This window comes from Thrips palmi, unplaced genomic scaffold (assembly GCF_012932325.1).
Source record: "Thrips palmi isolate BJ-2018 unplaced genomic scaffold, TpBJ-2018v1 HiC_scaffold_11, whole genome shotgun sequence".
NCBI lineage: Eukaryota > Metazoa > Arthropoda > Insecta > Thysanoptera > Thripidae > Thrips > Thrips palmi.
This window is the reverse complement of record NW_023144622.1, coordinates 1,235,849-1,261,884: the sequence shown is the minus strand read 5'-3', so window position 1 is coordinate 1,261,884 and position 26,036 is coordinate 1,235,849. Positions and strand designations below refer to the sequence as shown.

Below are 26,036 nucleotides of genomic sequence, written 5' to 3'. Positions count from 1 at the left end.
GTGGCGCAGGTCAGTGACGCGGGATCGGAGCGCGGAGCCTAGCGGGGCCTGCGGCCTGCGCGGGGAGCGCGGGGGGCGCGGGGCCTAGAACGCTAGAACGACCCGCCTGCTACTCGCGGTGCTCACGCTGCTCACCAAAGCGCGCTGCCCAGTGTTGCCAGGTCAGGTGAATGTCTGCGCGGGAATGCCCTCCAGCCGAGCCGGCAAATTTTAATCCACTCGGCCTCGAGCACCGTCACAACAATGGTGTTCTCCAGCTATCTGCCAGCCTGCCAGCGCACAGTGGGCCAGAAGACCGGTGGAGGCGGCCAAAACTCTGGACGCGTTTTGAGCTCCAGAGTAGCTGAACAGGACTCGAACCGAATTCGTGACGCCAGCAATGGATTCCTCCTTTGGAGAGCAATCCATTGGAGGGGTCACACGTTCGATTCGAGCTCCATTTAGCGACTCTGGAGGTTGAAACGCATCTAGAGGTTTCACCGCCGCCGACGGTCTCTCTCTAGCCCTCTGGTGCAGCGGTGTCTATAAGGACCAGAGCCTACTTTCTTGGGCTTCTTGGGCTTTCCCAGTGGCTCCATACCCAAAAGTAGTCAAAAACCCTCTCGATGAGCAGATTGAAGAGAGTTTGGAACCTCAGAAAAATTCTCTTGGACGGACGAAATGCTCCCGGCAGAAAAATCCTCTTTCAGATTTTTGGGTCACCCCCTGCGAAAGGAAATTCCCCCTAGAACGGCAGTGGCTGGTCTCGTCCCGGCGCTCAGACTGATTCCGAGAGTCGTTTACATCATCTGTCTCTCTCGCACCAGAACGGGACGGCCCATGCGAGCGAGAGAGACAGACAGAGGCAGCCTACTGCGACTTGGCTTTGCCGCACTTCTCAGATAAGCGGTCGGACTGACCTTGAGCGTCTCATTATCATTGCGGCCCGCCGGTCAAAGTCCCCGGGCCATGCCGGGCCAGGCCGGGCCATGGCGGATTGCACCGGTAATTGAAAACGACTGGGTCCCCTCTCTCTCTCTCTCTCTCTCTCTCTCTCTCTCTCTCTCTCTCTCTCTCTCTCTCTCTCTCTCTCTCTCTCTCTCTCTCTCTCTCTCTCTCTCTCTCTCTCTCCACACACACACACACACAACACGTCACAAATAAACCTTTCTTTGAAGAGCGCTCACTTGTTTCCAAGTTTTTTATAGGAATGGTAGCGCCTGTGAGGTAGGCCTCCGCCCCGCCCCGCAACGCACTGGTGTGGAGACGGTGGCCTACCAAGCCGCCGTGAAGACGGCAGGGGCAAGATAGGCCACCGTCTCCACACCAGTGCGCTGCGGGGCGGGGCGGAGGCCTACCTCACAGGCGCTACACCGAGCTTGCACTTGAGGGGCAGGACCGCGATTGGTGGAATGCCATTTCAGGCCCAGCCAACTGTTCATGGTTTTGGCAGGTGTTTTGCGGAATGTGGAGGCAATGGTGTCTGCGGCGTCTTCAGCCACACGTCGACTCGCCCGAGAGTCACCTTCGTCGCTCTGTCTCCCTCGCACTCATGGCGCGTGCCGTAACGGTGCGTGAGAGACAGAGCGGCGAAAACGACGACTCTGCCGGGCCAAGCTGGGCCGAAAGCTAGACCAGGCTAGGCCCAGCGAGTGGCGGCGCGGTCGCGTTTGGGTGGGACGGCGTGGACGGCGTGTAAATCGATGCCCACGAAGCAAACGCCCTCCCACACCACACCCTGCACCGCGTCTCATCGGCCCCAGGGCCCCGCGGGGGAGGGGAAAGCCCGAGCCGTACGGCCCGGCCACTACTAGGCACCGCCACGGGCGAATCTTTCCAGGAAGTCGCCGCCCCGCCAACACTGTCTCGGGGTGTAGTGGACTTTGGTGGTGTTATTCTGCTGAACTGACATACTTGACATACTGAGCGAAGAGCGTGTGACCCCACCAATGGATTCCTCGTTCGGAGAGCAATCCATTGGTGGGGTCACAGGTTCGATTCGAGTCCCGTTTAGCGACTCTGGAGCTCAAAACGCGTCTGGCATTTTGGCCGCCTCCACTGTGCGGGGGGTGCGGCCCACGCGGGCCCACACTGCAGGGACTGCCCGAATTGAACGGCGCCACGCGCGGGCCGCACGCGTGACGTCACGCCACTGGCGGAGTGGAGCCACGGAGCCACGGAGCGGTGGCGTGAGCGCGGAGTGAAGGTCGTTCTGGGGCCCACGGACCACGGACCAGACAGAGACAGAGACAGCGCACGGTGCGCCCGGTGCGGCCTCGCCGTGCCCCGCCGTGCCTCGCCGTGCCCCGCCGTGCCTCGCCGTGCCTCGCCGTGCCTCGCCGGCGCGCTGCTGGAGTCTCCTACTCTGAGACCACGGCGTCAGCGGGCACGCACGGCCCCGCAGCTCTGCGCTCGATTGATCGAAATTATCCGATTAATCGTCGAAAATGTTGGTTTGTTTGCCTGTAAAGTTAACTTTTTGCCTCTGGCGCTCTCCGTCTTGAAATCCGAAAAGTAGGTGCTGGCGGACTTCGACGCTAGACGGCTGTAGGTAGGGCTGGGGCCGCTAGGGCCCGGCCGAGCGATTCCGAAAATCATTCAGTCTCTCTTGCACCCCCTCGGAACGCACCGTGAGTGTGACAGAGGCAGAGCGTCGGAACGCTCTTGGGAATGAGTCCGCGGCGATGTGGCCGGTGGCGCACAGTGGGCCAGGAGACCGGTGGAGGTGGCCAAAACTCTAGACGCGTTTTGATCTCCAGAGTCGCTAAATGGGACTTGAATCAAACGTGTGACCCCACCAACGGATTGTTCTCCGAACGAGGAATCCATAGGTGGGGTCACACGTTCAGTTCGAGCCCCATCTAGTGACTCTGGAGCTCAAAACGCGTCTAGAGTTTTGGCCGCCTCCACCGGTCTTCTGGCCCACTGTGTGGCGTGCCGGTGGCGGCGTGGCGGCCGTCGTGGCTTTTCGGCGCAGGTGTCCCCGAAACCGTTATCGCTGTACGAGTGCATGCCCGCGGACCGATTCCGAACAGCACCTTCGTCGCGCTGTCTCTCTCGCGCACCTCCCGGACGCCCCCGAGTGCGAGCAAGAGAGGCGAGAGTGCTCGGAATGAGCCTGCTGGCTGATTGTGCCATCAGCGGAAGCACCGAGCCGCGCCCTAAACGGGGCGGCCATGCGGCACACAGTGGGCCAGAAGTCCAGCGGAGGCGGCCAAAACACCAGACGCGTTTGGAGCTCCAGAGTCGCTCAACAGGACTCGAACCGAACGTGTGACCCCACCAATGGATTCCTCGTTCGAAGAGCAATCCATTGGTGGGGTCACACGTTCGGTTCGAGTCCCATTTAGCGACTCTGGAGCTCACACCGCGTCTAGAGTTTTGTCCGCCGGCGCCGGTCTCCTGGCCCACTGTGGGGCACGCGGCGCGCGGCCCGGCCGGCCGCGGCTGCTACCCCGCACCTGGGGCTGCGCCGCGCCTTCACGGCGTAGTACTACTCCGAGCACAATGCGAGGGCTGCCTACCGCGCAGCTGCGCAGCCTGGCGCCGGCCGCCATTCATGGCGTAGTACTACTACCCGAGGCACTCAATGATCGAGAGGGCGGCCAACCCTTTTCAGCTCCACTCGCCGCCGTGGCGCCGCGGCGCTGCGCCGCGCGCCGCAGTCGAAGGAAGGACTCGGCCGAGCCGAAAGCCGAAGTCGCGCTCGGCAGCTCGGGTGGCGCCCGAAGCGCTCCGGACGCAGCCCGGGACGTTCGAACCGTTCGGCCTCGCCAGAGAGCAGGCAGCGCCATCTCACGGCGGCAGCGCGGACCTCGGGCCGGCATTCCCCCGCACCCCGCTGCACATCGGCCCTGGGCCCAGCCCCTCTCTCCTTCTCTGTCTCTCTGCAGTCGCGTGGCGGCGCGGGGCAGCGGCGAGTACAGTAAACACAAAGACGCCTTGGACGGCAGCGCCGCGGCGCCCATCGGCGCAGCCATTCCCACCACGTCAAGGGTCGATACCTATTGGGGTACCGCTTCAGCGCTTCGTTGCATGGCGGGGTGGCAGCCAGCCTGGCCAATTTGTTTCCACCACGGGTTCGCGGGTTCAACCACCACCACACCTCGCGTTTTCCTTTTCCGCTGCCTCTTCGGGAGTCAAAGAACGGGAGCGGGTTGTTGGCGCTCGCTACACTACCCTGTCGTGCGGTGTAGTGGCGCTGTGACCCCCCGACACCCTGCCGTCCGTCTGCTACTCTGTTTACCGATCATTTGGGGTGGAGGCGACAGCGAGAGAGCGAGAGGCCAAGTGCCCGACCGCGGTGTGGCCCGACTCGGCAGCCGAGCCTTCCCGCAGGATCGTTACGTCTCCTCTCTCTCTCTCTATCCCCCTCTCTCTCTCTCTCTCTCTCTCTCTCTCTCTCTCTCTCTCTCTCTCTCTCTCTGTCGCGCTTATGGTAGGCACCATAGGGGTGGGAGAGAGACAAAGCGGAACCGCTCCGCAGGACTCCACGGCGAGAAGCGACGGGGCGACGCAGCGACAGCGTGCATATCGATCAGTCCAGTCCAGCCAGGAGGCGCGGGGCGTGGCGGGGCGTGGCGGGGCGGACCCTGGGCCGCGGGGTTGAGCTGTGGGGTGACGGCGTGACCCTAGACCACAGCAGGCCGACTCCGCACAGCCTTTTACGTCGCTCTTTTCTGTCTCACTCGCACCCCTACGGAACGCCCGAGGGAACGCCTCATGAGTACACCCCTAGGGGTAGGTTGGGGAAGAAAAGTACGCCCCCGTTGCGGCCTACTGCTCCAGTCCATGACATCCGTTTAACAGTGTTTTCACACTCAGATTTTCATGTTAAGTTGAAATTACTGGTCGAGGGATGGCTAAAAGTCAAGATATCAGCTCCACAAGGGTTGTACTTTTCTTCCCCGACCTACCCCCTAGGTGCCCTGCGCTCTCCAACGAGTTTCATTTCGAAGCGGTGTCTGGATAGGAGTTGCTGGGTGAGGTGAAAGAAGAAGACACTGGATACTGTTAATTTTTACATTTATTTGGCACAAAACCAAAAGAGAAAAAAATAAATTTTCATTGCACACCAGATGGAAAATTAGTAAATGCATCACAATTTAATTAGCTGTTACACTTAGATGATAAATACTTATAAAATAATGTGAGAAACATATAACATCAACAATACACAGAAATTATGCATTAACACTTAGGTCATAACAAAGAAGTAAAATATTTGGTTTATGAAAATAAAAAGGAACGATTGCAAACATGCAACTATGAAAAGAGAATATTTGATTGCATCACTAAAAAAAACAGATGGCGGTGCTGAATTGAATACTGCTCAACCAACAAACAATAGGCCCACACATTTTTCACTACTAATTAATAATATCACACACCCTACAAGTAGGACAATGTGTCACAACATCGGAAAATAATAGTACAGTCTTAATCCATGAACAATGTTCCCTAAAACTGATTTAATCACTAAACTGACTAATTTGGTATCCAAAAGTACTACCAAGAAAATCTCTAGAAAGGAGGCACATCTTGCAAACTTTACCACAAAAGGGATGAAGCAGGTAATTCATAGGACAATATGTACACTTGTGAAGTGCTCTGTTCATAAATCTTAATCCATAGTTATTGCACCTTAATTATAACACAAATTTCAGGCACTATGTGAACATGTCATAGTTCTTTTCTAAGGCAGTCCAACAATGCTTTTTTGAGACAATTTTGAGACAAAATAAAGCTTTTGAAGCTTCTGTATCATTGCGCATTAACATAATGAGGACAGATGCCTCCCCAGTCACATAAATAGAAGAAAAACACAAAACAAAACAAAAATTCACAGATTATCTAAATAAAATCACCACAATAAATTTGTAAGGAAGATAAGCAAACCTTAAATACATAGCAACCACATTCACACTTAAACAATATATGCAAAAGACTTAGATGTAAATATAGTACAACAATAAAGCAATAAAACAGAATTCATACACTTAATATCTAAGTGTAGGTCTTGAGAAAATGTTAACAGCTTACCAATGCACTTAAGTCTATTAACAGAACATAAGAGGACAAAGAACAAATGACCAGAATATAGTATCATGACTAACTTAACTAACATAAGTACGGCACTCAACAAGTCTACAATTATTGGCAGTGTAAGGTTGTGGACAGAAACCTCAAATCTATACTAGTGTTAATGTGATTGAACTTTTACCAACAATGACAGGAACAAGATCCATCTACTTCAAAAGGTTCTACCAGGCTGAATATGCTTATGGTAATTATCAACCAAGATGTCTCTTCACCTTCACCTTGAAAAGTACAATAAATTAAGAACCAACATAAAGAAAAGTAAAAAACAAAGACGGTTGTTTCTGGAACACATCATCATCATAGGCAGTCACCCATAAATATTTGTAAAAAGGGGAAAATGCTGTTTACAACAGGATGGACACCTACCAAACATGCAATGTTATTAACACTAAGGCAAACAAATGCTTAAAATAGTACACCAAGAAAAGAGAGAGATACAAGCAAATTCAATCCAAAAGGAAATCTTCAGTAACCACCAATTTTACACAATTTAATGGAATATTATTTAACAAAATGGCTTAAAGCAAGAATACTGCATTTAATACAGCAAATATCACAAAAATGAATTATCAGCTGGGGCAGAGATAACGGCCACTTCTTGGTCCGCACTGAGCAAGGTGATACCCCTCCCCTTATCACAGTCTACTAGAGGCAGCACCGCACAGCATCACCTCAGAGCCAGTCAATAGAGGATATGATAAACTACTATCCGAAAACAAAACTTGATATTCTACAGGTTCAACACCAGCAACAATACAGTTATCAGTACAATATTTGCTGACCTGATCCCGGCATACATTGAGACAGGGGCATTACAATGATCCCAATAGTAGGAACCTTCTTATTTTTAGCTGGTTTCTTACAAACAATATGGTCAAAATTTAAGCTATTAGTCTCAACATTTTCACAGCTCAAATTATTTATATCAACAGACTGCTTATCTTGTAGCATTCCTAGGGTAATGCTTCCATTGAAATTGAGACTTGTGTTACTCTTAGCATTGATTGTTACATTACTGTTGATCTCTGCAGAAGAAACATCACAGGAAACAGCCATTACAGGCAGATCCAGCGTATCACTAGGTGAGTCTTCAAACTTTGAAAAATAAAGTTAAAACATAAAATTATTGGTTCAAAACCACACAAGAAAACTTGTATTGAACACATTAAATACATACTTGTTGATTTGAAATTGTATAGTGACGCTTGTTCACAGAAAACTTTGCAATTTGCCTCTTACAGAAGCTGCAGTTAGTTAACTGGTGTTCTGTGTGACTTAAGACATGAGCCTTCAACTTATCTGCAATAGAAAGGAAACAGAGAAAATTAGAGACAGAGAAAACAGAGAAAATTGGGACTTTTATAGAGACTTTATAACTTTCTCTAAATCAGAGCCTCCTTAAAGTAAAAACCAAACTAACCAGGTCTTGTAAATTGTCGATTGCACTTCAGATGTGCTTGAAATGGACACTGTTCTCCATCAGAATGTATCTTAAGGTGCCGAGAAAGCCTGTCTTTCCTGGCAAACTTTGCCGGGCATTGCTGAAAAAAGTGAACATTGCTCCAAAGACAGCTCAAGAGTAGCAAAAGATACAAATCGCAAGGAAACTTGCAACCACTTACAGAACACGCGAAAGGCTTATCATCTCGATGCATTGCGAGATGAGTATTGAGGTAGAGAACAGTCTTGAACCGCTTGCCACATTCTTTGCACACAAAGGGATGAACTGTGCTATGAGTACGAAGATGACGACGGAGACTTCGTTCACAAGAAAATATTCTTTTGCACTCTGGACAAGGTAGGTCATGACTGACTGTTCTCAGGTGGTTCTCTAGGGCTTCTTGAGACAAAAATGTGCTTTTGCATTTATGACATTTTGCATGGTACCTGAGTGTAGCAAAAGAGAAAGGTCAGATTATTGGTCACCAAAGCCACCCAGGCATCAAGATTAATAACTCCTGCAAAATACTTACTTCTTTGATGAGGAGTTCTCTGAAATGGTGTGTGCTTCCATGTGCTGGGACAATTCTGGAGGACTTACAAAAGTTTCACCACAAATATTGCAAGGATGGAAAGCGTTCCCTGGCGCATGTTTGTTAACATGCGTCACAAATGACTCCAAATCAGGAAAAGTTTTTTGACAATTATTTCGGGGGCAAAAAAACACCTAGTCACAAGAAAAGACAGACATGTTTGTCATGAACAAATTTTACACTCTCCTCCCACATCAAAAGGAAAAATTTCAAAAGACAACAATGCAGCACATACCTTTTCATCCTGATGTGTCTTACGATGAGTTTTCAGTTCAAAGTAAGAGACGAATGCAGCACCACAAAATTGGCAAATGTATGAGTTATCAACAATACACTCTTCAGATATGATTTCCCATCCATCATTGTCATCATGCAATCCCTGGTCATTATGCAAGTCCTGAAAATGGAAAGGAGTAACAATTATTGCAAGTTCTGTATTTCAGATAGAATCTTTGTTGCATTTTAACTCACTTTATCTGAAGCTGATTGAACGTTTTCCTTAAACGATACCGAGCTGCTGAAATTTTTCTCAACCTCCCCTTCCTCAAAAATGATAGACTCTGTTGTTGTTACTGTTCCTCCCTTCTTTTTATGACACACTTTTTGAATTGCATTCTTGGAAAGAGTTGAAACACTTTTGGACCAAATCTATCAGCACAAACAAGTAAAATAAATTGTAAGGAACTTGTACAAATTAAGAAAGACACGAGACCACAAAAATAGGAATTAAGGTGAGGGACTATTTAACTCATACAAGTAACTTACCTTGTGAGTACTGAGATGCTTAGTCAAATTGGATTTTTGTGTGAATGACCTCCCACAAACAACACACTGGAAGGGCTTTTCTCCAGTGTGGCTGCGCATATGCTGTCGTAAATCAAAATGCTTGGCAAATTTTTTATCACAGTGATCACATGACAACTGCAAAAAAATAAAAAAGAATAAGAAAAACACAATTAAAGATGTTCAATAAAGTTTTAAGAGTTTAAAGCAAACTAATTGCATTCAATTATACCTTAGGTGTTCTTTTCTCCCATAGATTTTCTCGTACTCTTGAGGCTTTTGTTGGGATTGAGTTAACTGAAGCTGATACTGGATTCTCCAACTCCCCTGCTGAATCCAAAGTACTGCTGTTTTTCAAATTTTTTACAGGGTTAGCTGAATTATCAGTATTGAAAAAGATCACAGAAGAATTTTTCTTGTCATGATCGACAGGAATGGTAGATGGTTCTGAAGATTTATTCAGTGTCCCCAATTTTTTGGCAAGGGTCATCTCTTTATCTATGTTTTCAATCATTCTTGAAGATATGTTTGAATTGAAAGGTTCAACTTTCGTACCGTCAATGCTTTTTCTTGGCACTGTAGCATTTGACTTCAAAATTGTTAGAGACTTGTCATCACCACACGGTGAGGCATTTTTAATTTCTTTAGATGGTAGTAAAGAAACTTCATGCAACAATTTATGTGAACTGTTCGCAACAGATTTCTGAAACTTGTCTACTTTTGACTTACTCTCTTTACGCTTCTTAGAAGGCGATTTTTCCTGGGACAAAACTCCATTTTCAACAGCATCAGTTGTATCTGTCTCGAGATGGAATAGTTCACTGGATAACCTGATATCTGGATTCCAAAGTTTGCTGAAAGTAGTACTCTCCTCCTCATATGCTGAGTAAACAACTGATACACAATCATAGAGGTCCACCGAGGGCAGGCACATTCCTTCAAACTCTTCATCTTTCCCAAGAGTATTTGGTCTTTCAACAGAGCTGTTGGCAAGTGAATTGGGTAATGAGATACTGGACTGGCCAGAGACTTTTTCACTATCATGCATCGAAATGTTTGTTCTAGACATTGGGAGCTGCCCATGTTTCTTCAGTTTGGCTTCATTGGCATCTAAGCTCTGCTTTCGCTCTTGATCACTGCTTTCTTGTTTGCTCCAGCTTGGAGAGATTGGCAAAGGAACATTGTCTTCAAGAGCAATGTTGCCAAGGTAAAGGGTATTATCTTCTGATGTAGAAAAATCTTCGTGCTCCATGGAATGGGCGAATTCATCATTTGAGTCACCATGAGGTCCAGGTAATATAATTTCTTGTTCACCCACAAAGTTACCATGATCAATAAAAATAATATTTGATTGATTTGAATCACAGTCGAGTTCAACCATAATGTTGCTGGGGTGAGACACATCATTAAAAAGCTCTACGGACATCATGTCACTATTGCCATAGTTAGTTTCATTGAAGGCATTGCAGGAATTAGATGTATCACAGTCACTAAGTGTGGGTTCACAATTGCTCGAGGAGCTGCTATTATCACATATCTTGTTAAGATTAAGACAACTTTGAGTTTCATCTTTAGAAGGGGTGTTCTCACACTGAAAATTATTTTCCATTTTGCGAGTTTTGACTTCTGGAAAGAAATTGCTCTGAGTGCAATTATCATCTTCAATAGCGTGTCCTGACAATATCTCCTGCTTAGTGTCACTTTGAGCTTCCTCAGTGACTTTAAGGTCATGGGTATTGTTGCCAGTTGGTTTGTTGACAGATTGTTCTTGACTGACACTATTACTAACATCATTTTTCTGGACGAGTTGGTAGTCATGGTCAAGTGCACTCGGCCACAGACTATCACTGCTGCCATCGACACTCTTCCAAACAGTCTGTGGTCTGAGAGAGAGATTACTTTCTGCCGAAACAGATGAGTCCTGGTCCTGTTCTATACCAGCAGCACTCGAGTCTTCATCAGGAGGGCCTTTATCAATTGTATCAAGAATGCCTATTTCTTTCATAATGGAGGCAACAGAACAAACTTCAAAATGGGATTCATGACCATTTCCAGCTAAATCAGACTTAGATTTGGATTTATCCACTTCATTTAGAGGTTTTTCAATTCCTGGTGCGCTTGATTCTTCTTCATTCCAAGAGCCAGTCCTTAAGAAGCAAGACTTTCGCGTGTTCTTAAGATCAACAAAATTTTTGCTCCTGTTATCAAAATGATGATTAGAATTGAAGTTGCAGTCCACCTCGAGGTTATTACAAATAAGGTTGCCTGTGCTGGTTCCTTGATCAATTCGCCTGAACTGAAGATCCTGGCAAGTGTATTCCGGATTCAATAGCTCCTTATTCTCCGCTGAACTGTTCTTTTTTGTAACCTGTTCTGTGGACTCCACTTGCTGGTTCTGGTTCCCACTGATAAAGGAATTATCTTGAGGGATTGTTTCACAAGGTTCCATGGAAACTCCAGTGCATTCCTTCACTGTGTTTTTTGGAGAGCTGCCACAACCAGAAGCAAAGGAACTGCATTTATCTAGGCTTTCGCAAACACATCCAAGCAAGCCACAAGGAGGCCTTGAAGAAGTACATGATGGGGCATCACCATGTTCTTGGGGCATACATTCCATTTCAAGAGAGGTTTGTGGGACATTACGGCCCTCTTGCAGGGCATTGGAATCATTTTCAAACAAATGGGAATTCTGATTGCTTTGTTGACCAGCAAGGGAAACAAGAGGTGGGACCTCAGAATTCGGGGTTGTACTGTTCACAAGTGACGACACCACTGAAGAATCGGAGAGAAGTGGCAAACCAATATTCATGACATTCGTAGACTCAAGACTAGCAGAATCCAGAAGTTCGTGTTGATTAGTGGACTCAAATTCTTCAAGGAGTTCACAACTTCTTAAGTAGTCTTTGCTTGTTTCAAGCAGCAATTGTTCAGAAGGCAGTACTGCAGTTGATAAACTTCCAGATATGGTAATATCTTCTGAGTTTGTTGATGCTTCATTCAGGTACATTTGTTTTTCACCGGGATATGAAATTTCAGTCAAAAGATTATGATTGCTGAAGTTAATGTTGTCTGTAACTTTTTTAGCATCAGCGAAAAAATTCTGCTCATCAGAAAATCTAGATGTGATGAAATTGCTATTACCAGAATCACCTTTTTGAGCAGGTAACCAAACATTATTGTTAGATGCACAAGTTTCATCTGACAAAAGTTTATGTGGAAGCAAGGAGGTTCCCAGGTGACGAATAGACGAGGGTGCAAAGGAATTACTGGATAGCTGAAAAATGAAAGCAGAAACAAAAATAAACATGGTGATGCACGAACTTAAAGTTATAAATAACTATCATCTGATCTCATCTTACCTCATTAGCATCATTCAGATTCAAAATACTTTGCTCAATTGGAAAGTTTAAGCTGTCAGCATCAGAGAGCAGCAATGGCTGACCGATGTCATCAGAGAGGTCATCAAAAGCTGAACCACCAAGTGAATTGTAGCTTAAAACGTTATTTGTGTCATTCTGCCCTCCAACTCTCAGACTTTCTGACAGATCAAACTCTTCACAAGTTGTATCTTTCAGCAGCTGGGTACTTGATAGACATGTCTCCGCTTCATGTTCGCTGGATGCTGTGGTGTTCAAGTTACGATTCAGATCTCTACTTATGTTGAGAGCCAAACTCTCATTCAATATTCTTGAAGATGAAGCTAAAAGCAAGTAAACAATGAATAAAAAGTCAAATAACAGAGAGATATAAGTCTTTCTTCATGCTAACAGAAAAATGAACTCACATGCTATTTGATGGTCTTGCTTGTGTAACATAAATTGATGAAACGATGTGAATACTTCTTTACATCTTCCACATTGGAACACATCATCCTCATCTAAAGTTATCTCAGCTAGAAAAGAGCAGTTTAAGAAGGTTAACAATGAAAGTTATACTTTTACTCCAAGTGAAATCATCAATGAGATTTGCATTTTTGCTCACTTGTAGGTGAAGGCAAAAAAGCTGTCTGAGACAACAAATTAGAATGAGTTGCCAATAGAGACTGTACACTTAAATCACTTGGTGTGTCCACCAACACCCCTGTAAAGAAAGTAGATGTTTTGGGTGAGGTACAAACAAAATGGTTGAGAGGCCATGGTGTCACAAATGAGGAAAGACAATAAAAATAGTAATATGAAACCAAGAATTTAGGATCTACAATACATGCTGCAAAGCAAAACACTCTTAACCAGAAATTTAAAGAGTTTCAGCAATTAAATAATCAAATGGCATGGTGGTAATGCAGAAGTAGAACTCAAAGCTTTAGAACTACACACTGAGAGGTTAAGGTCACTGTGACAGTTGGCTGTACACAAAAATAGACCATGGTGATATGCAATTTCAGCTGTACAACTAATGAAGAGATTGTTCACAATACCTCCTAATGTGCTTAAAGACATCGTCGGGTGTGGTAAATCTTGAGCAAACTCCAACCTCACGACGCTAACATCTTTGGTCGCAAAGACATTCTGAAATAAATTAGAATGTCTCGTTTTAGTTACAGAGCGGAAGAATCTTCTTAAACAAAATGTGCAGACGGTTGCTATCGGCGCAACAACAAACAACAGTGAAAATTCAACATAACCATACCCTGAAAACAATCCCAACTTTTTTCCAAACCAGCGGCGTGTTTTCTCATCACCTTCCGCTTTCCACTTCCCGTCCAGTATGGCAAATCCACCGATCAGATGAGACGCGTTTCCTGGCTGTGACCCGCCTTACGCCACTATGACAAATCCTCATGGATGCAGTTTTCGAGGGATTTAAAGAAGAAAGGATAGGAAACGCACTTGCTGAAATCAGGCTGCCCCTTGAAAAATGTGATGAAATGTTGGGACTGGAGCCGGGGGGTTTATGGTTGGCGACAACGTGTGGCTTTGGATCGGCTTGGATTCTCCTTCAGTGCCTTTCATGGCCTGGCCTTCCCCGTGAGCGTGCCGTCGGCCTATCTGTCTGTGACTTCAGAAAACTTGACCGGCAGTGCCACCCTTCAGTTAGTTTCCAGCGAGCCGCGTGTACGATGGGTGGCCTACCCACACGGCTGCAGTTCCTTGTCCCTCCCGCCGCGCCGTCGAAGTGCGTGTTGTGGAAGCGCACCGGGCCACAGCAAGGGTGGGGCCCGGATGGGGCCACCGGAAGTAAAAAGACAGAAAAAGGAGGAGGAGGGGGCGAACGAGGGCCGCGCTGCCAACTTCGGGAACGGACGTCGCGGACGTTCATCGCGGACGGACGCGGGCAGCCGTGGCCGGCGGTGAGCGCTCTCGGACATTCCGCTTTGGGGTCAAGCGGTTTTAACAAAGCATTTTGGGGCAGACTAATCTCGGCCGACGTGGTGCCACGAGCCAAAGTCCAGGCGTTGGTCGCGGAAGCGGCCCGCCGTGGTGGCGTCCGAGAGTCGGCGGGGCGGAGGCGCGAAGGCGTCGGAGGTCGCCAGGGACGTGGGCGCAACCCGCCAACCAACCCTCCGCGGCCAGCCGTGCCCGGCCGACTTTGTTGTTGGCGTTGTTGGGCGAGTTGGAGGGGGTGGAGAGAGTGGAGGGGGTTGAGGGTGGCTCGGGGCTGGCGAACGGGCGAACCCTCACCCTCGCGCCGTCCTTGTCCGAGGCCCCGCCCAGCCCGGCCTCGCAGCTGCCCGACGAGGACGGCGCGAGGCCGCGCCACGCGCGACGCCAGCCTCGACGCGGACGCGGCCGCGAGACGCCGCCGAGTCCGCCATGCTGTGCTCGCCGTGCTGCTCCAGCTGAGCGTGCTGCCTGGTGCTGCATCGGGGCAAGGCAGGGGGGTCGGACGGGACGGGACGGGAACGGGACGGTCGGGAGGTCGGGACAGTTGTCAATAGAGCAGCCGCGCGCGCGGAGCTACGCGGAGCCAGCCGTGGCGCAGGAGCAGCGCAGTCAGGAGCGCGCCGTGCCGCCCAGCGCGTTGACGTTGACGTCCATCCAGAGCAAGAGCAGGCCGAGTACGCGAGCACGCCGCAGGCCAAGCCGCAGGCCAAGCCGCAGGCCCCACGGCCCCACAGGGCGCAGCGTTCAGGCAGCGCTCAGGCAGCAGCGGGGCTCAGCTCGGCCAACGGGGCGTCGCCACGACCCCGCACCACGCTACGCCGCAAGCCCCGCCACGCCCCGCCACGCCCCGCCACGCCGCCCTGTTGCTCTTTGTTGCTGCAAGATTCGTAAGCACGGTGTGAGTGTGCAAGGCGCGCAAGGCCCAGGATGGAGGCGCTGGCGCCGCTGGCCGTCGAGCACCGCCTCGTGCTGCTGGCCGTGGCCGTGGTGGCCGTCAACTACCTCCTCGGCTGGACGGCGACCGTCGCCGCGTCCACGCAGATCGTCCTCGCCGTGCTCGCCGTGGTGGCCACGCGCTACCGCCGCCGCCTACTCATCGTCTGCAGGACACTGCCCCGCGACCTGACGTGAGTACACAAAAGAACGAGAGCGCCCGAAAGCCACGCGGGTTTTCGTTTTCGCGAGTGCGTCGCCCAGTGTGTTGCACCACTTTGGCTTGCAGCTTGCAACCGTCCCGGTGAGACCAGCCCAGCCGGGCTCAAGGCCCTCATGGCTGTCGTTGCGTCCTTCGCGTTCGGATTGCATTGCTAGCACACTGCGAGCAGGGTTTCGCAGTGAAAAGGCCACCAGGGAGTCGGGAGACAGTAAGATTTCGAGAGTCGCTGTCTTCGCTCTGTCTCTCTCGGACCAGCACGGCGCGCTCCTTGAGTGCGAGAGAGACAGCGATAGCGGCTCTCGGCCGGCATCAGTCAGCTGACCGAGGTAGCCGGACGCGAAGGTGTTAAAAGAGTTAAGACCGGCGCACACCTGCAGGGCAGGAGAGCGTCTTGCACGTGTTACTCGTGATGCACGTTTGCGTGTTAAGTGCTCCGGAAAAAAGAACTCTCCGGCGGGGAATCGAACCCCGGTCTCCCGCGTGACAGGCGGGGATACTGACCACTTTACTACCGAAGATTCATGTATGGCGACGTTCTCGCTGCGCTTGCAATTCGCGTCTCAGCAGTTTCGTCACATTACCGAAGACTTTCCTTCTCGCTGGCTTGCAAAAAGCGTCTCCGTTTCGTGGAATTCGAAACTCCGTTTTCTCCCAAAGACTCGGCGGGGATCACGGTTACCCTGACAGCGGTAGACCCTACCGAAGATTGTTGGAAGGGGGACCCGAGCGTGCATGCCACAATGCGCCGCACGCGAAGCGCGAAGCCGCGGAGCCGCGGCGCGTGGAGAGGGGGGCGCGCGGCGTTGCCAGACCGCGCGCCTTTGGTCCTTCCCGGCTTGGCTTGTCTCCCACGTCGCCCTGTTTGTTTTGGTTTTCGTTTATCTCCAGATTAATATCGCCCACCCCTCGGTCCTCGGTTCCAGGTGTACTTCCTGCACGAGTGCAGTAGAGTCCTGCAGTGTAGGTAGAGCCCCCCAGTGTAGGACTCTACAGTGCAGCGAGCCGCGGCGCACAGTGTGCCGGAAGACCGGTGGAGGCGGCCAAAACTCTAGACGCGTTTTGAGCTCCAGAGTCGCTAAATGGGTCTCGAACCGAACGTGTGGCCCCACCAATCAATGGATTGCTCTTCGAACGAGGAATCCATTGGTGGGGTCACACGTTCAGTTCGAGTCCCATTTAGCGACTGGAGCTCAAAACGCGTCGAGAGTTTTGGCCGCTGCGCCGGTCTTCCGGCACACTGCGCCCCGCTCCTCCCAGTGGCGGATCCAGAGCCGGTCCGAGGGAAGGGCAAAGTGTGGCTTTTTGCCTGCCTTTCAGGAGGCACATAGGGGGGGGGGAGTAGTGCCTTAATTGTCCTCCCCCCCTTGATCCGCGCCTGTGCTGTGTCAGCCCCGTCAGCCCCCTGTAGGCCGTGAGGCTGGAGCGTGCTGGAGCGGCCATCGCGGCTGCATGGCACGCCGCGTGCTGATCCTTCGCTCCGTCTCTCTCGCACCCACACGGGACGCCGCTTGAGTGGGAGAGAGATAGAGCAAGAGTGCGGCTGGCCGGCCGGTCAATCTTCCAATTGAAACCGCCCAGTGTGGTGGCGAAGGGTCCGGAGGGCTTCAAGGTGGACGTGGAGCCTCTCGTCGCGCGCCGTGGCGGTGCCGGCAGCAGGCGTTCTCGACGGTCCTTCTCTCTCGCACTCATGGGGCGTCCCGTATAGATGCGAGAGAGACAGAGCGACGGAAGGCGATGCCGAGGCAGGAAGGCAAGGCGGTAAGGCCCTGACCGTGACCATGGAGTATGACCATGGAGTCCTTGCCATTGCCATGACCATGACGTCAGGTCGGCTCGCTCGGCAGTGCATCGCCGCGTCGCCCCGTCCAGGCCTCTATTTCTGCCCAATGGCCTATGGCAGGCAGGCAGGGATCGAGAGCGAGAGCAAGCGAGAGATGGAGAGGCCTCGCGTTCGCGTGGACGCTGGTACGCTGTAAGCGTTCTAGCCAAGGCTGTTCGCGCGTCGCGCCTCACGCCGCAACATGCTGCGGTCAAATTTGGGCTCGTGGCGGAGCGGGCGGAGCACGTGGTTTTGTCGCTCTGTCTCTCCCGCACCCTCACGGAGAGCCCTATGAGTGCGACAGAGACAGAGCGACGAGGCGTCTCTTCTGAATCGCCTGGCAGTCGGCAGTCCCATCAGGAACAACGCCACACACCTTTCGCACGCCCCCGCATACGTCCAGCTGTTCTCCGCGCCCCGCCCCGCCCCGCCCGGCCCCGCCCGGCCACGCCCCGCCACGTTCGTCCTTGGCGCGACCTCCAGGCTCTATCCTCTGCCTTCCCGTGTCCATGCACAGCATCATCAAGTAGGCGGCGTGTGGTGAGAGGGTGCCAGCGGCACGGGGAGGAACCCAAGTATTTACTGTGTCGTTCCCTTTCTAGAACTCATCAGACCTTCCCCTCTGTGTTGCTTTCGGGCGGGGGCGAAGTCGCCCCCATTCCAGCAGGCTGATTCCGATCAGTGCTTTCGTCGCTCTGTCTCTCTCGCACTCACGGGGCGCCTCACATAGGCCTGCTGGGCGCAGGTCAAGAAATGGCCGGGGATGTAAATGGCGGCAACCCGTTTCCCCGTTCGGGGGGTTCGCGTGCGCCGGCGCCTCCGCGAATCGATACTGTACTCCCGCCTTCGTGCCCGGAGTCCGGAGCGCCTGGAACCCCGCCCCGCGCCGCCCCGCCCCGCCCCGCCAGCGCCAGGCCGCCGACGGGAGCGCCGTGCGGGTAGGCACCCCACTACACATGGCGCGCGGAGTACTGCCTACCCGGCGGGCGCCGCCAGAGCTTGAACTCGAGAGGCTGGACCTCAATGGATCGCCTGGCATTGCGTGGACAGACTGTCCGTACAAAGGGAATGGGGATCGGTTGGCCCGGCCCCACAGTGTGTGAGCTGTTCCGTCCGTGTTGCAGGTTCGTGCACCGCTACCTGTGCATCAAGTGGGCGGCTAGCAGGTACCGGCGCAACAATGACTCCGTGCCCGTCATCTTCGGCAAGGGCGCGCGCCGCCACCCCGACAGGGTGCTGCTGCGCTTCAACGACGAGCAGTGGACCTACAAGGACGTGAGTGCACTAACGTGTCTTATTATTCCAGTAGCGGGCTGCAGCAGACTGATTCCGAGAGTCGTTCTCGTCGCTCTGTCTCTCTCGCAGTCATACGACACGCCCTACGAGTGCGAGAGAGACAGAGCGACGAAGACGACTGTCGGAATCAGCCTCCTGGTTCGGAACAGTGCTTCGCCTCTGTCTCTCTCGCTCCCGTCGTTCCACGCATGCGAGAGAGACAGAGGCGACGCACAGTGGGCCAGAAGGCCGGTGGAGGCGGACAAAACTCTCGACGCGTTTTGAACTCCAGAGTCGGTAAAAGGGACTCTAACCGAACGTGTGACCCCACCAATTGGATTGCTCTCCGAACGAGAAATCCATTGGTGGGACCACATGTTCGGTTCGAGGCCTGCTTAGCGACTCTGGCGCTCAAAACGCGTCTCGGGTTTTGTCCGCCTCCTCTGGCCCACTGTGCGACGGCAGCGCTTTTTTCGTGTTTTTCTTTTCCGAGTGCTCACCGTGTTGTCCGCGTTGTTGCAGATCGACGAGCTGAGCAACCGCGTGGCCAACGCGTTCCTCGCGCAGGGCTTCAAGAAGGGCGACACGGTGGCGCTGTTCATGGGCAACTGCCCGCAGTACGTGTGCGTGTGGCTGGGCCTGTCCAAGATCGGCGTGGTCATCGCCTTCGTCAACCACAACCTGCGCAGCATGCCGCTCGTGCACAGCGTCAAGGTGGCCGACTGCTGCGCCGCGGTCTTCAGTCCGGAGCTCGCCGACGGTGCGTCCACTCGAAGTTTTATTGACATTTCCGATCGAAAGGCTGAAAGCGATACCCACAGCTAAAACCTTGCTCATGGCTCCCGGCCATTTGTACGACGATGCCGACAAACCCCAGCCTACACACAGTGGGCCAGAAGACCGGCGCAGGCGGCCAAAACTCTAGACGCGTTTTGAGCTCCAGAGTCGCTAAATGGGACTCGGACCGAACGTGTGACCCCACCAATGGATTGCTCTCCGAACGAGGAATCCATTGGTGGGGTCACACGTTCGGTTCGAGTCCCATTTAGCGACTCTGGAGATCAAAACGCGTCTAGAGTTTTGGCCGCCTCCACCGGTCTTCTGGCCCACTGTGCTACACCCCAAATTGGCATGCCTAGAAAAGAAACTGGGCGCCTTTGTCGCCCGCTTTACGTTTTAGGACGCCAAATGTCGCCCAGTTTCTGGGCACCTTGTGGAGCGGGCGACAAAGGCGCCCAGTTTCAGGGCGTGCCAAGTTTAGAGTGTAGGTGATGTCGTACAAGTGTCCGATCGTGGCTACCCATCGAATTCAGCTGGCTATCGAACAGAGTTGATCACCGCAACAAAGTCTTTTCATTTTCTTGAGCGCACTTGTTCCGTTCGTGACCAACGTGTCTTTGGCCGTCCGTTGCAGCCATGCTGGAGGTCCGCGGCGACTTCGAGACCCCCCTGAGGCTGTTCCAGCTGGGCGGCGAGGGCCCCAAGGGCGGCCCCGTCGAGCTTCTGCAGCCCCTCCTGGACGGCGCGGCCGCCAGCGCGCCCGACTGCACGCCGCCGGGCTACCGCGACAAGCTGCTGTACATCTACACGTCGGGCACCACGGGGCTGCCCAAGGCGGCCATCCTGCCTCACTCCAGGTGAGGGACGCGACGAGCGCCAAAACTCCAGACGCATTTTTAGTATCATAGTCGCGAAATGGGACTCAAACCTACCGCGAGACTCTACAAATAGATTGCTCTCCAAAGGAGGAACGAGGAATCCGTTGGTGGGGTCACACGTTCGGTTTGAGTCCCATTCAGCGACTCTGGAGCTCAAAACGCGTGTAGAGTTTTGGCCGCCTCCGCCGGTCTTCTGGCCCACTGTGAGTCGGCATAGCCAACTGAAACGGCCCCTCTGAATCGGCAGGTACCTGTTCGCGACGCTGGCGGCGGTGCACTCGCTGCAGCTGAAGGAGAGCGACGTCATCTACAACCCGCTGCCGCTGTACCACACGACGGGCGGCAACGTGGGCATCGGGTGCGCGCTGGTCGCGGGGCTGACGGTGGTCATCCGCGCCAAGTTCTCGGCCTCCGCCTACTTCCCCGACTGCGCCAAGTACAAGTGCACGGTGAGTATGGTGTTGGGGGCAGGCAGCGGGCTCCGCGCACGGTGGGCCAGGAGACCAGCGCTGGCGGCCAAAACTCCAGACGCGTTTTGAGCTCCAGAGTCGCTAAACAGGACTTGAACCGAACGTGTGACCCCACCAAAGGATCCACGTTCGGGACGGCAATCCATTGGTGGGGTCACACGTTCGGTCCGAGTCCCATTTAGCGTCCGGGATTTTGACCGCCTTGACCGGTCTTCTGGCCCACCGCGAACCGCTGCTCTGTCCCTCTCGCACCTGTGCGGGACGCCCAGTGGCGGACTCAGGCCGGCCGGGCCTGAGGGGGTGGGCTCAGCTCGTGTTGCCTAGTCACAGAGTCGAAGTGTCTTTTTTGGCTGAGCAGATGCTGTCAGCAAACAAAATACTTGGTATTTCCTTAAAATAATGAATTGAAAGATACGAGCAATCGCCAAAATAATACTCGGGGAAAATACGAAATATCATGTTTGCTTACAGAAAATGCTTCTAAAAAAGACAGAACCAGACTGACAGAGTGAGTGCGCGAGGGACAGGGCGACGCGTCATCTGGGCGGGTTGCGCAAAGCGCGCTGTGGTGCTGCCTGGTGCTGCCATGGCGCTGCCATGCTGCTGATCCGGGTAATTTGCCTTCCCGCTAGTGTAGATGCCCCGCGCCTACACCCTGCGGGTCCCTGCGGGTCCCTGCGCAACTCCGAGGCCCTTATCTCCCTGGCAAAGACGAAGGCAGGCAAAGGCCCGCCAATTTCGGGGAACCGGGGCCGCGGGGGGCCGCGCGCCGCGCGAGTCCGCAAAGCGGGGAAAAGTGCTGACTGCCACACTGCCACTGAGAAGTCCGATCCGAAGCACTCGAACGCAGTGCACTGGCAGTGGCTGAAATTTTCGGAACTCTAGGGAGGCTCATTTCACCACGAATTTCGATATTTGCACGCGTGATGGGACTTGTGTCGTTGCGTACTACAGCGCAATGGAACGCATTTTGGAGCACTAAATCGGTTCATAGCTTCCCCCGCAGAGCACCCTTCATCTTCTCAAATACACAAAACAGTGCAAAAACGCAACAAAAAGTCAAAATGAGCAGGACTCTGACGGGATTCGAACCCTCGACAGGTGGCGCAGTACATCGGCGAGATGTGCCGCTACGTGCTGGCGGTGCCCCCGCGGCCGTCGGACCGCGAGCACGGCGTCCGCCTGATGCTGGGCAACGGCATGCGCCCCACCATCTGGAGGACCTTCATGGAGCGCTTCAACATCCCCAACGTGGTGGAGCTGTACGGCGCCACGGAGGGCAACGCCAACATCGGTCAGTCATCATCGGCGGCGGCCAAAGACGCGTTTTGAGCTCCAGAGTCGCTTCGGGGGACTCGGATCGAACGTGCGACCCCACCAATGGATTCCTCGTTCGGAGAGCAATCCATTGGTGGGGTCACACGTTCGGTTCGAGTCCCGACTCTGGTGCTCAAAGCGCGCCCGGGATTTTGACCGGCTCCGCCGGTCTTCTGGCCCACTGTGCGGTATGGTTTGTTTACTTACTTCTCCGTTTCGTGGCGCTCCGCAGTGAACTTGGACAACACCGTCGGCGCGGTGGGCTTCCTGCCCCAGTCGCTGCCGCAGTCCATCTACCCCGTCGCCATCATCAAGACCAACCTGGAGACCGGCGAGATCATCCGTAACGAGCGGGGACTCTGCGACCGGTGCGGCGTTGGTGAGTCACTGAGGGGTGCAGTGGCGGATCCAGAGCCGGCCCCCGGGGGGGGGGGGGGGCAAAGAGTTCGCCTGCCACAGGTGCAAAGCGTTTCGTTTTGCCTATAATACCTTGCAGACAGTTTTCTGAGGGTCACTGGGAGGCAATGGTCCTTTCTCCTTCCCCATTTTCGCCCTGGATCCGCACTCGATACTATTGCCTAACCTCAAGCACTATCTAACATCAATAACAACCGACACTGTCTGTTAAAATCAATTATCTCTTTTTATTTTTGTTGCTCAGATGAGCCGGGCATGTTCATCGGACTGATCAGCAACAGGGACCCGACGCGGGAGTTCCACGGCTACGTCGACAAGGAAGCCTCCAAGAAGAAGGTCATCGAGGACGTCTTCGTCAAGGGGGACAAGTATTTCCTCACCGGTGCGTTTTTGCTGACCAATGGGTCGAGCACCTCGAGAGTGAGTCATGCTCTAATTACGCACCGTTGGCGTTGCAGGCGATATCCTGGTGATGGACGAGCTGGGCTACATGTACTTCAAGGACCGGACGGGGGAGACGTACAGGTGGGACGATGGCCCTCGAGGCCCCCTCGGGGCCCTCAGGGGCGGATCCAGGGTTTGCGTCAGGAGGGGCGTAAAGAATTGCGTTGTGCCGACACACCCTTAAAAGCCGTTTCCAGAACCTACAAAATTATTGACTTCCAATGAGTGAATTTCCTTGAAACATTTAAATAAAAATTATTGACCTCCAATGAGTGAATTTCCGTGAAACATTCAAGTAAAATCGTTAGATTTAATTGTCTTGGTTCCAGAACCGGCTTTTTTTTGGTGTGCAGGGGCAAAGCAGTATGCTTTTTGCATACTTACCAGGCGGGGTAGAACCCAAAGAGGGGATGATTACCCCTATTACTCCCGCCCCCTCCTGGGGGCCCGCGCCTGCTGCACCTGCCAGGAAGTCCACACGTGACGTGACGCTCTCTGTTTTTTGTTTGTCAGGTGGAAGGGCGAGAACATCGCGACCGCCGAGGTGGAGGCGGCCGTCGGCGCCGTCCTGGGGCTGCGCGACGTCACCGTGTACGGCGTGGAGGTTAGTAGCGACAAGCAGACAAAAAAAAATACCCTCAAATAAACAAACAAAAAAATCTAAATTAACATAAATACACCAAAATTTTTGGAAATTTTTTTGTATCCAGTCTGGTTACTTTTTTGACACCAGATTTGGTAATGCACAAAACTGTTTCCAGTTGGTGACAAAAATTTGAAATACTCACCGTATAAGTTACTAACGTGAAATCGCATCGTCACGCTGTCGCGCGTCTGTCGAACTTTTGCAACAGCTTGTTTGGCGTCCACTATCTTCGCGGGGCACCTGCTCCCTAATCTGCCATGAGTGCCAGGCCCTGCCAGGAACGGCGTGACGAAGCATAACCTCCGCCAAAAGGAAAATTGTGCCCGTGGTGGTGACAGTGTGTCGTTGTTTGCGCTATCGCAGGTGCCCAATGCCGAGGGTCGAGTGGGCATGGCCGCCTTCGCCGACCCCGACGACACCGTGAGCATCGAGGGGCTCGCCCAGGGCGTCGACAAGATGCTGCCCTCCTACGCCCGGCCCGTGTTCCTCAGGAAGGTGGCCGCCCTGGAGATGACGGGCACGTACAAGATCAAGAAGTACGTCCTGCAGAAGGAGGTACGTCAACACGAATCACTTTTGACCGGCCACCGCACACAACAGCGCACTCTAGAAACTGAAGAGAGTGCATGGCATGCTCCCCCAAGGAGTCAACCACAAAGCACGCTCTTCCTAGGAGCATGCTTGCAAGCACTCTCTATGATGAAAGCGTGCCTTTTCGTTGATATGAGTCCATATAATAGTGACGCAGCACAGGAGCGTGCTTGCCAAGCATGCTTTGAGTGTGCTTTGTGGTTGACTCCCTGTAGGAGCATGCCATGCACTCTCTTCAGTTTCTCTAGAGTATGTTCCATTCGTTCCCCCATAGCATATGCGCTGTTATGTCCGCTGGCCACCTATTTTTCGAGTGTCAAATAAATATATTTTTTTAAAAGCAACACCTAAAATTGATCAAAAACTTTTTTGTTTTAAAAAATTTGTTTCTTTTTCAGGCTTATGATCTGAATGTAGTGAAGGACCCGCTTTACATCAGGAGCGGCAAAACTTACATTCCTTTCACTGCCCAGGAATTCCAAAGTCTTCAGACCGGACAGATTCGCCTGTGATACAACTACTTTTCCTAAAGAACCCACTTTTTAGAGAAGACTGTCAAGAGAGAGACGCCTGTTTGAGGAGGGAGTCGTATGTGATACTGACATGAAGATTGTTCACAAAATGTTTGCGCTGAGTGTGGGATAGTCCTCATGCCATAAAACTAAGTCGCAGTGGTAGTTTTTAAGTGGGAGGGGCGGGGTGGGAAGTCAGCTCGGGCATATCAAATGTGTGATAGGACTGTCCTTATTTGTGGAAAATAAAAGTTTCTTTTGTTTGTAATGTTTTCATGAATTAGAGTCGCCACAACGAATGTATTATACACAATATTGTTAATTTAATTGTGTAAATGTGTTGTGATTGGTTTCTCGTTGGAGAAATACATACTTTTTGTCAAAATTTCGATGAAAAGTGGGAGTACAACAAAACGAAGCCCCATTTCTTTCTACATCTTGCCGTAAAATCATTGCCAAATGTGCAGACATGTGAGTTTCTCTTGAAAAACAAAGCATTAGGTATGTACCTCGCAAGACGTATACGCTAACGTAATAAAATATTTCTTTTTACTTGTTTTAACAGCTTCATTTGAATACAGTGTCTTTTTCATGCTTAAAAACTCCCCGACAGACAGACAGACACACTTCGTTGAAAAAGAGGATCTAGGGTGTAGAGGCTCTGGCAGTGTGCGTGTTTTCGACGGTCGCTGGTGGCTCGTGTCACCTTTATCGGGGAAGTCCCATCGGGGAAGTCCCGACGGGGAGGAAAATGGGGCAGCACACCGCCCGAGGAAAACGGCACGAGGCACAAAGTGTTACGAAGCGTGTCTTACATTCCTATTCGCACCGATACGAGTTCGAGAAGCCACATGTCCCCGTGAGTGCGAGAGAGAGAGAGAGAGAGAGAGAGAGAGAGAGAGAGAGAGAGAGAGAGAGAGAGGGAGAGAGAGAGAGAGCGAGCAGGCTGTAGTCGAGGCGCACAGTGGGCCAGCCGGTGAAGGCGGCCAAAACTCTAGACGCGTTTTGAGCTCCAGAGTCGCTAAACAGGAATTGAACCTACCGTGTGACCGGGCATGGAATTCGGCTCGGGGGCACTGGCGTCACACGTTCGGTTCGAGTCCCGTTTAGCGACTCTGGAGCTCAAAACGCGCCCGGGGTTTCGACCACCTCCACCGGTCTTTTGGCCCACTGTGAGGCGGGGCCTTCCCTCGGCGTTCACGGCCTTGATCGAGTCCTGCTCGGCCTCGGCTGCGCCGGTCCGGCGCACCAAGTGCACCACGTGCACCACGCCCCCATTGTTGGCATGTAGGACACGCGTACAGCGTGCGGGGCGTTGACTCGATTAGTATCTCGACGTGCAATGGAGTGCAACCGCACGGCAACACACGCGCTTCTATGCTGAAACGCGCTGTGCGCTGTCGTCATGCACGAATCTGATTGGCGGGGGAAGTCCGAGCCCTCGCCATGCCCTCGCCGCCGTCGACGTCGCGGTGGTGATGCTGGTCGGTGGCCGCGGCGGCCGCGGCGT

General features: G+C 52.4%; 2 protein-coding genes and 1 non-coding gene across 3 annotated transcripts; 1 reads left to right on the top strand and 2 right to left on the bottom strand.

Annotated features, from left to right (window-relative positions):
* Window positions 1-4,987: 4,987 nt before the first annotated feature.
* LOC117639384 lies at window positions 4,988-13,799 on the bottom strand. The gene is made up of 14 exons (XM_034374985.1): window positions 13,527-13,799; window positions 13,315-13,405; window positions 12,879-12,977; window positions 12,682-12,789; window positions 12,257-12,597; window positions 9,130-12,171; window positions 8,880-9,035; window positions 8,586-8,762; window positions 8,350-8,511; window positions 8,055-8,248; window positions 7,704-7,968; window positions 7,502-7,622; window positions 7,259-7,380; window positions 4,988-7,176 (listed from the first exon to the last, which is right to left on the bottom strand). Exons 2-14 carry the CDS (start codon window positions 13,334-13,336, stop codon window positions 6,844-6,846), a joined length of 5,142 nt encoding a protein of 1,713 aa, XP_034230876.1. The 5' UTR covers window positions 13,337-13,405; window positions 13,527-13,799; the 3' UTR covers window positions 4,988-6,843.
* Window positions 13,800-15,043: 1,244 nt separating this feature from the next.
* LOC117639561 (long-chain fatty acid transport protein 4-like) lies at window positions 15,044-25,102 on the top strand. The gene is made up of 12 exons (XM_034375355.1): window positions 15,044-15,348; window positions 18,321-18,471; window positions 18,994-19,231; window positions 19,886-20,108; window positions 20,377-20,578; window positions 21,701-21,893; window positions 22,149-22,295; window positions 22,578-22,715; window positions 22,792-22,858; window positions 23,291-23,381; window positions 23,787-23,978; window positions 24,413-25,102. Exons 1-12 carry the CDS (start codon window positions 15,149-15,151, stop codon window positions 24,524-24,526), a joined length of 1,956 nt encoding a protein of 651 aa, XP_034231246.1. The 5' UTR covers window positions 15,044-15,148; the 3' UTR covers window positions 24,527-25,102.
* Trnad-guc lies at window positions 15,824-15,895 on the bottom strand. Its single transcript has one exon. It is a non-coding gene; the product is annotated as a tRNA-Asp (tRNA).
* Window positions 25,103-26,036: the final 934 nt, after the last annotated feature.

Coding starts and splice junctions, on each gene's coding strand:
- LOC117639561 (XM_034375355.1), top strand. CDS start 15,149: ATGGAGGCGCTGGCGCCGCTGGCCGTCGAGCACCGCCTCGTGCTGCTG. Junction 19,232..19,885: donor CAGTCCGGAGCTCGCCGACG/GTGCGTCCACTC, acceptor CGTCCGTTGCAG/CCATGCTGGAGGTCCGCGGC. Junction 22,859..23,290: donor CGGACGGGGGAGACGTACAG/GTGGGACGATGG, acceptor TTTGTTTGTCAG/GTGGAAGGGCGAGAACATCG.
- LOC117639384 (XM_034374985.1), bottom strand. CDS start 13,336: ATGTCTTTAAGCACATTAGGAG. Junction 12,978..13,314: donor GTCTTTAAGCACATTAGGAG/GTATTGTGAACA, acceptor CTTTCTTTACAG/GGGTGTTGGTGGACACACCA. Junction 8,249..8,349: donor AGACACATCAGGATGAAAAG/GTATGTGCTGCA, acceptor TCTTGTGACTAG/GTGTTTTTTTGCCCCCGAAA.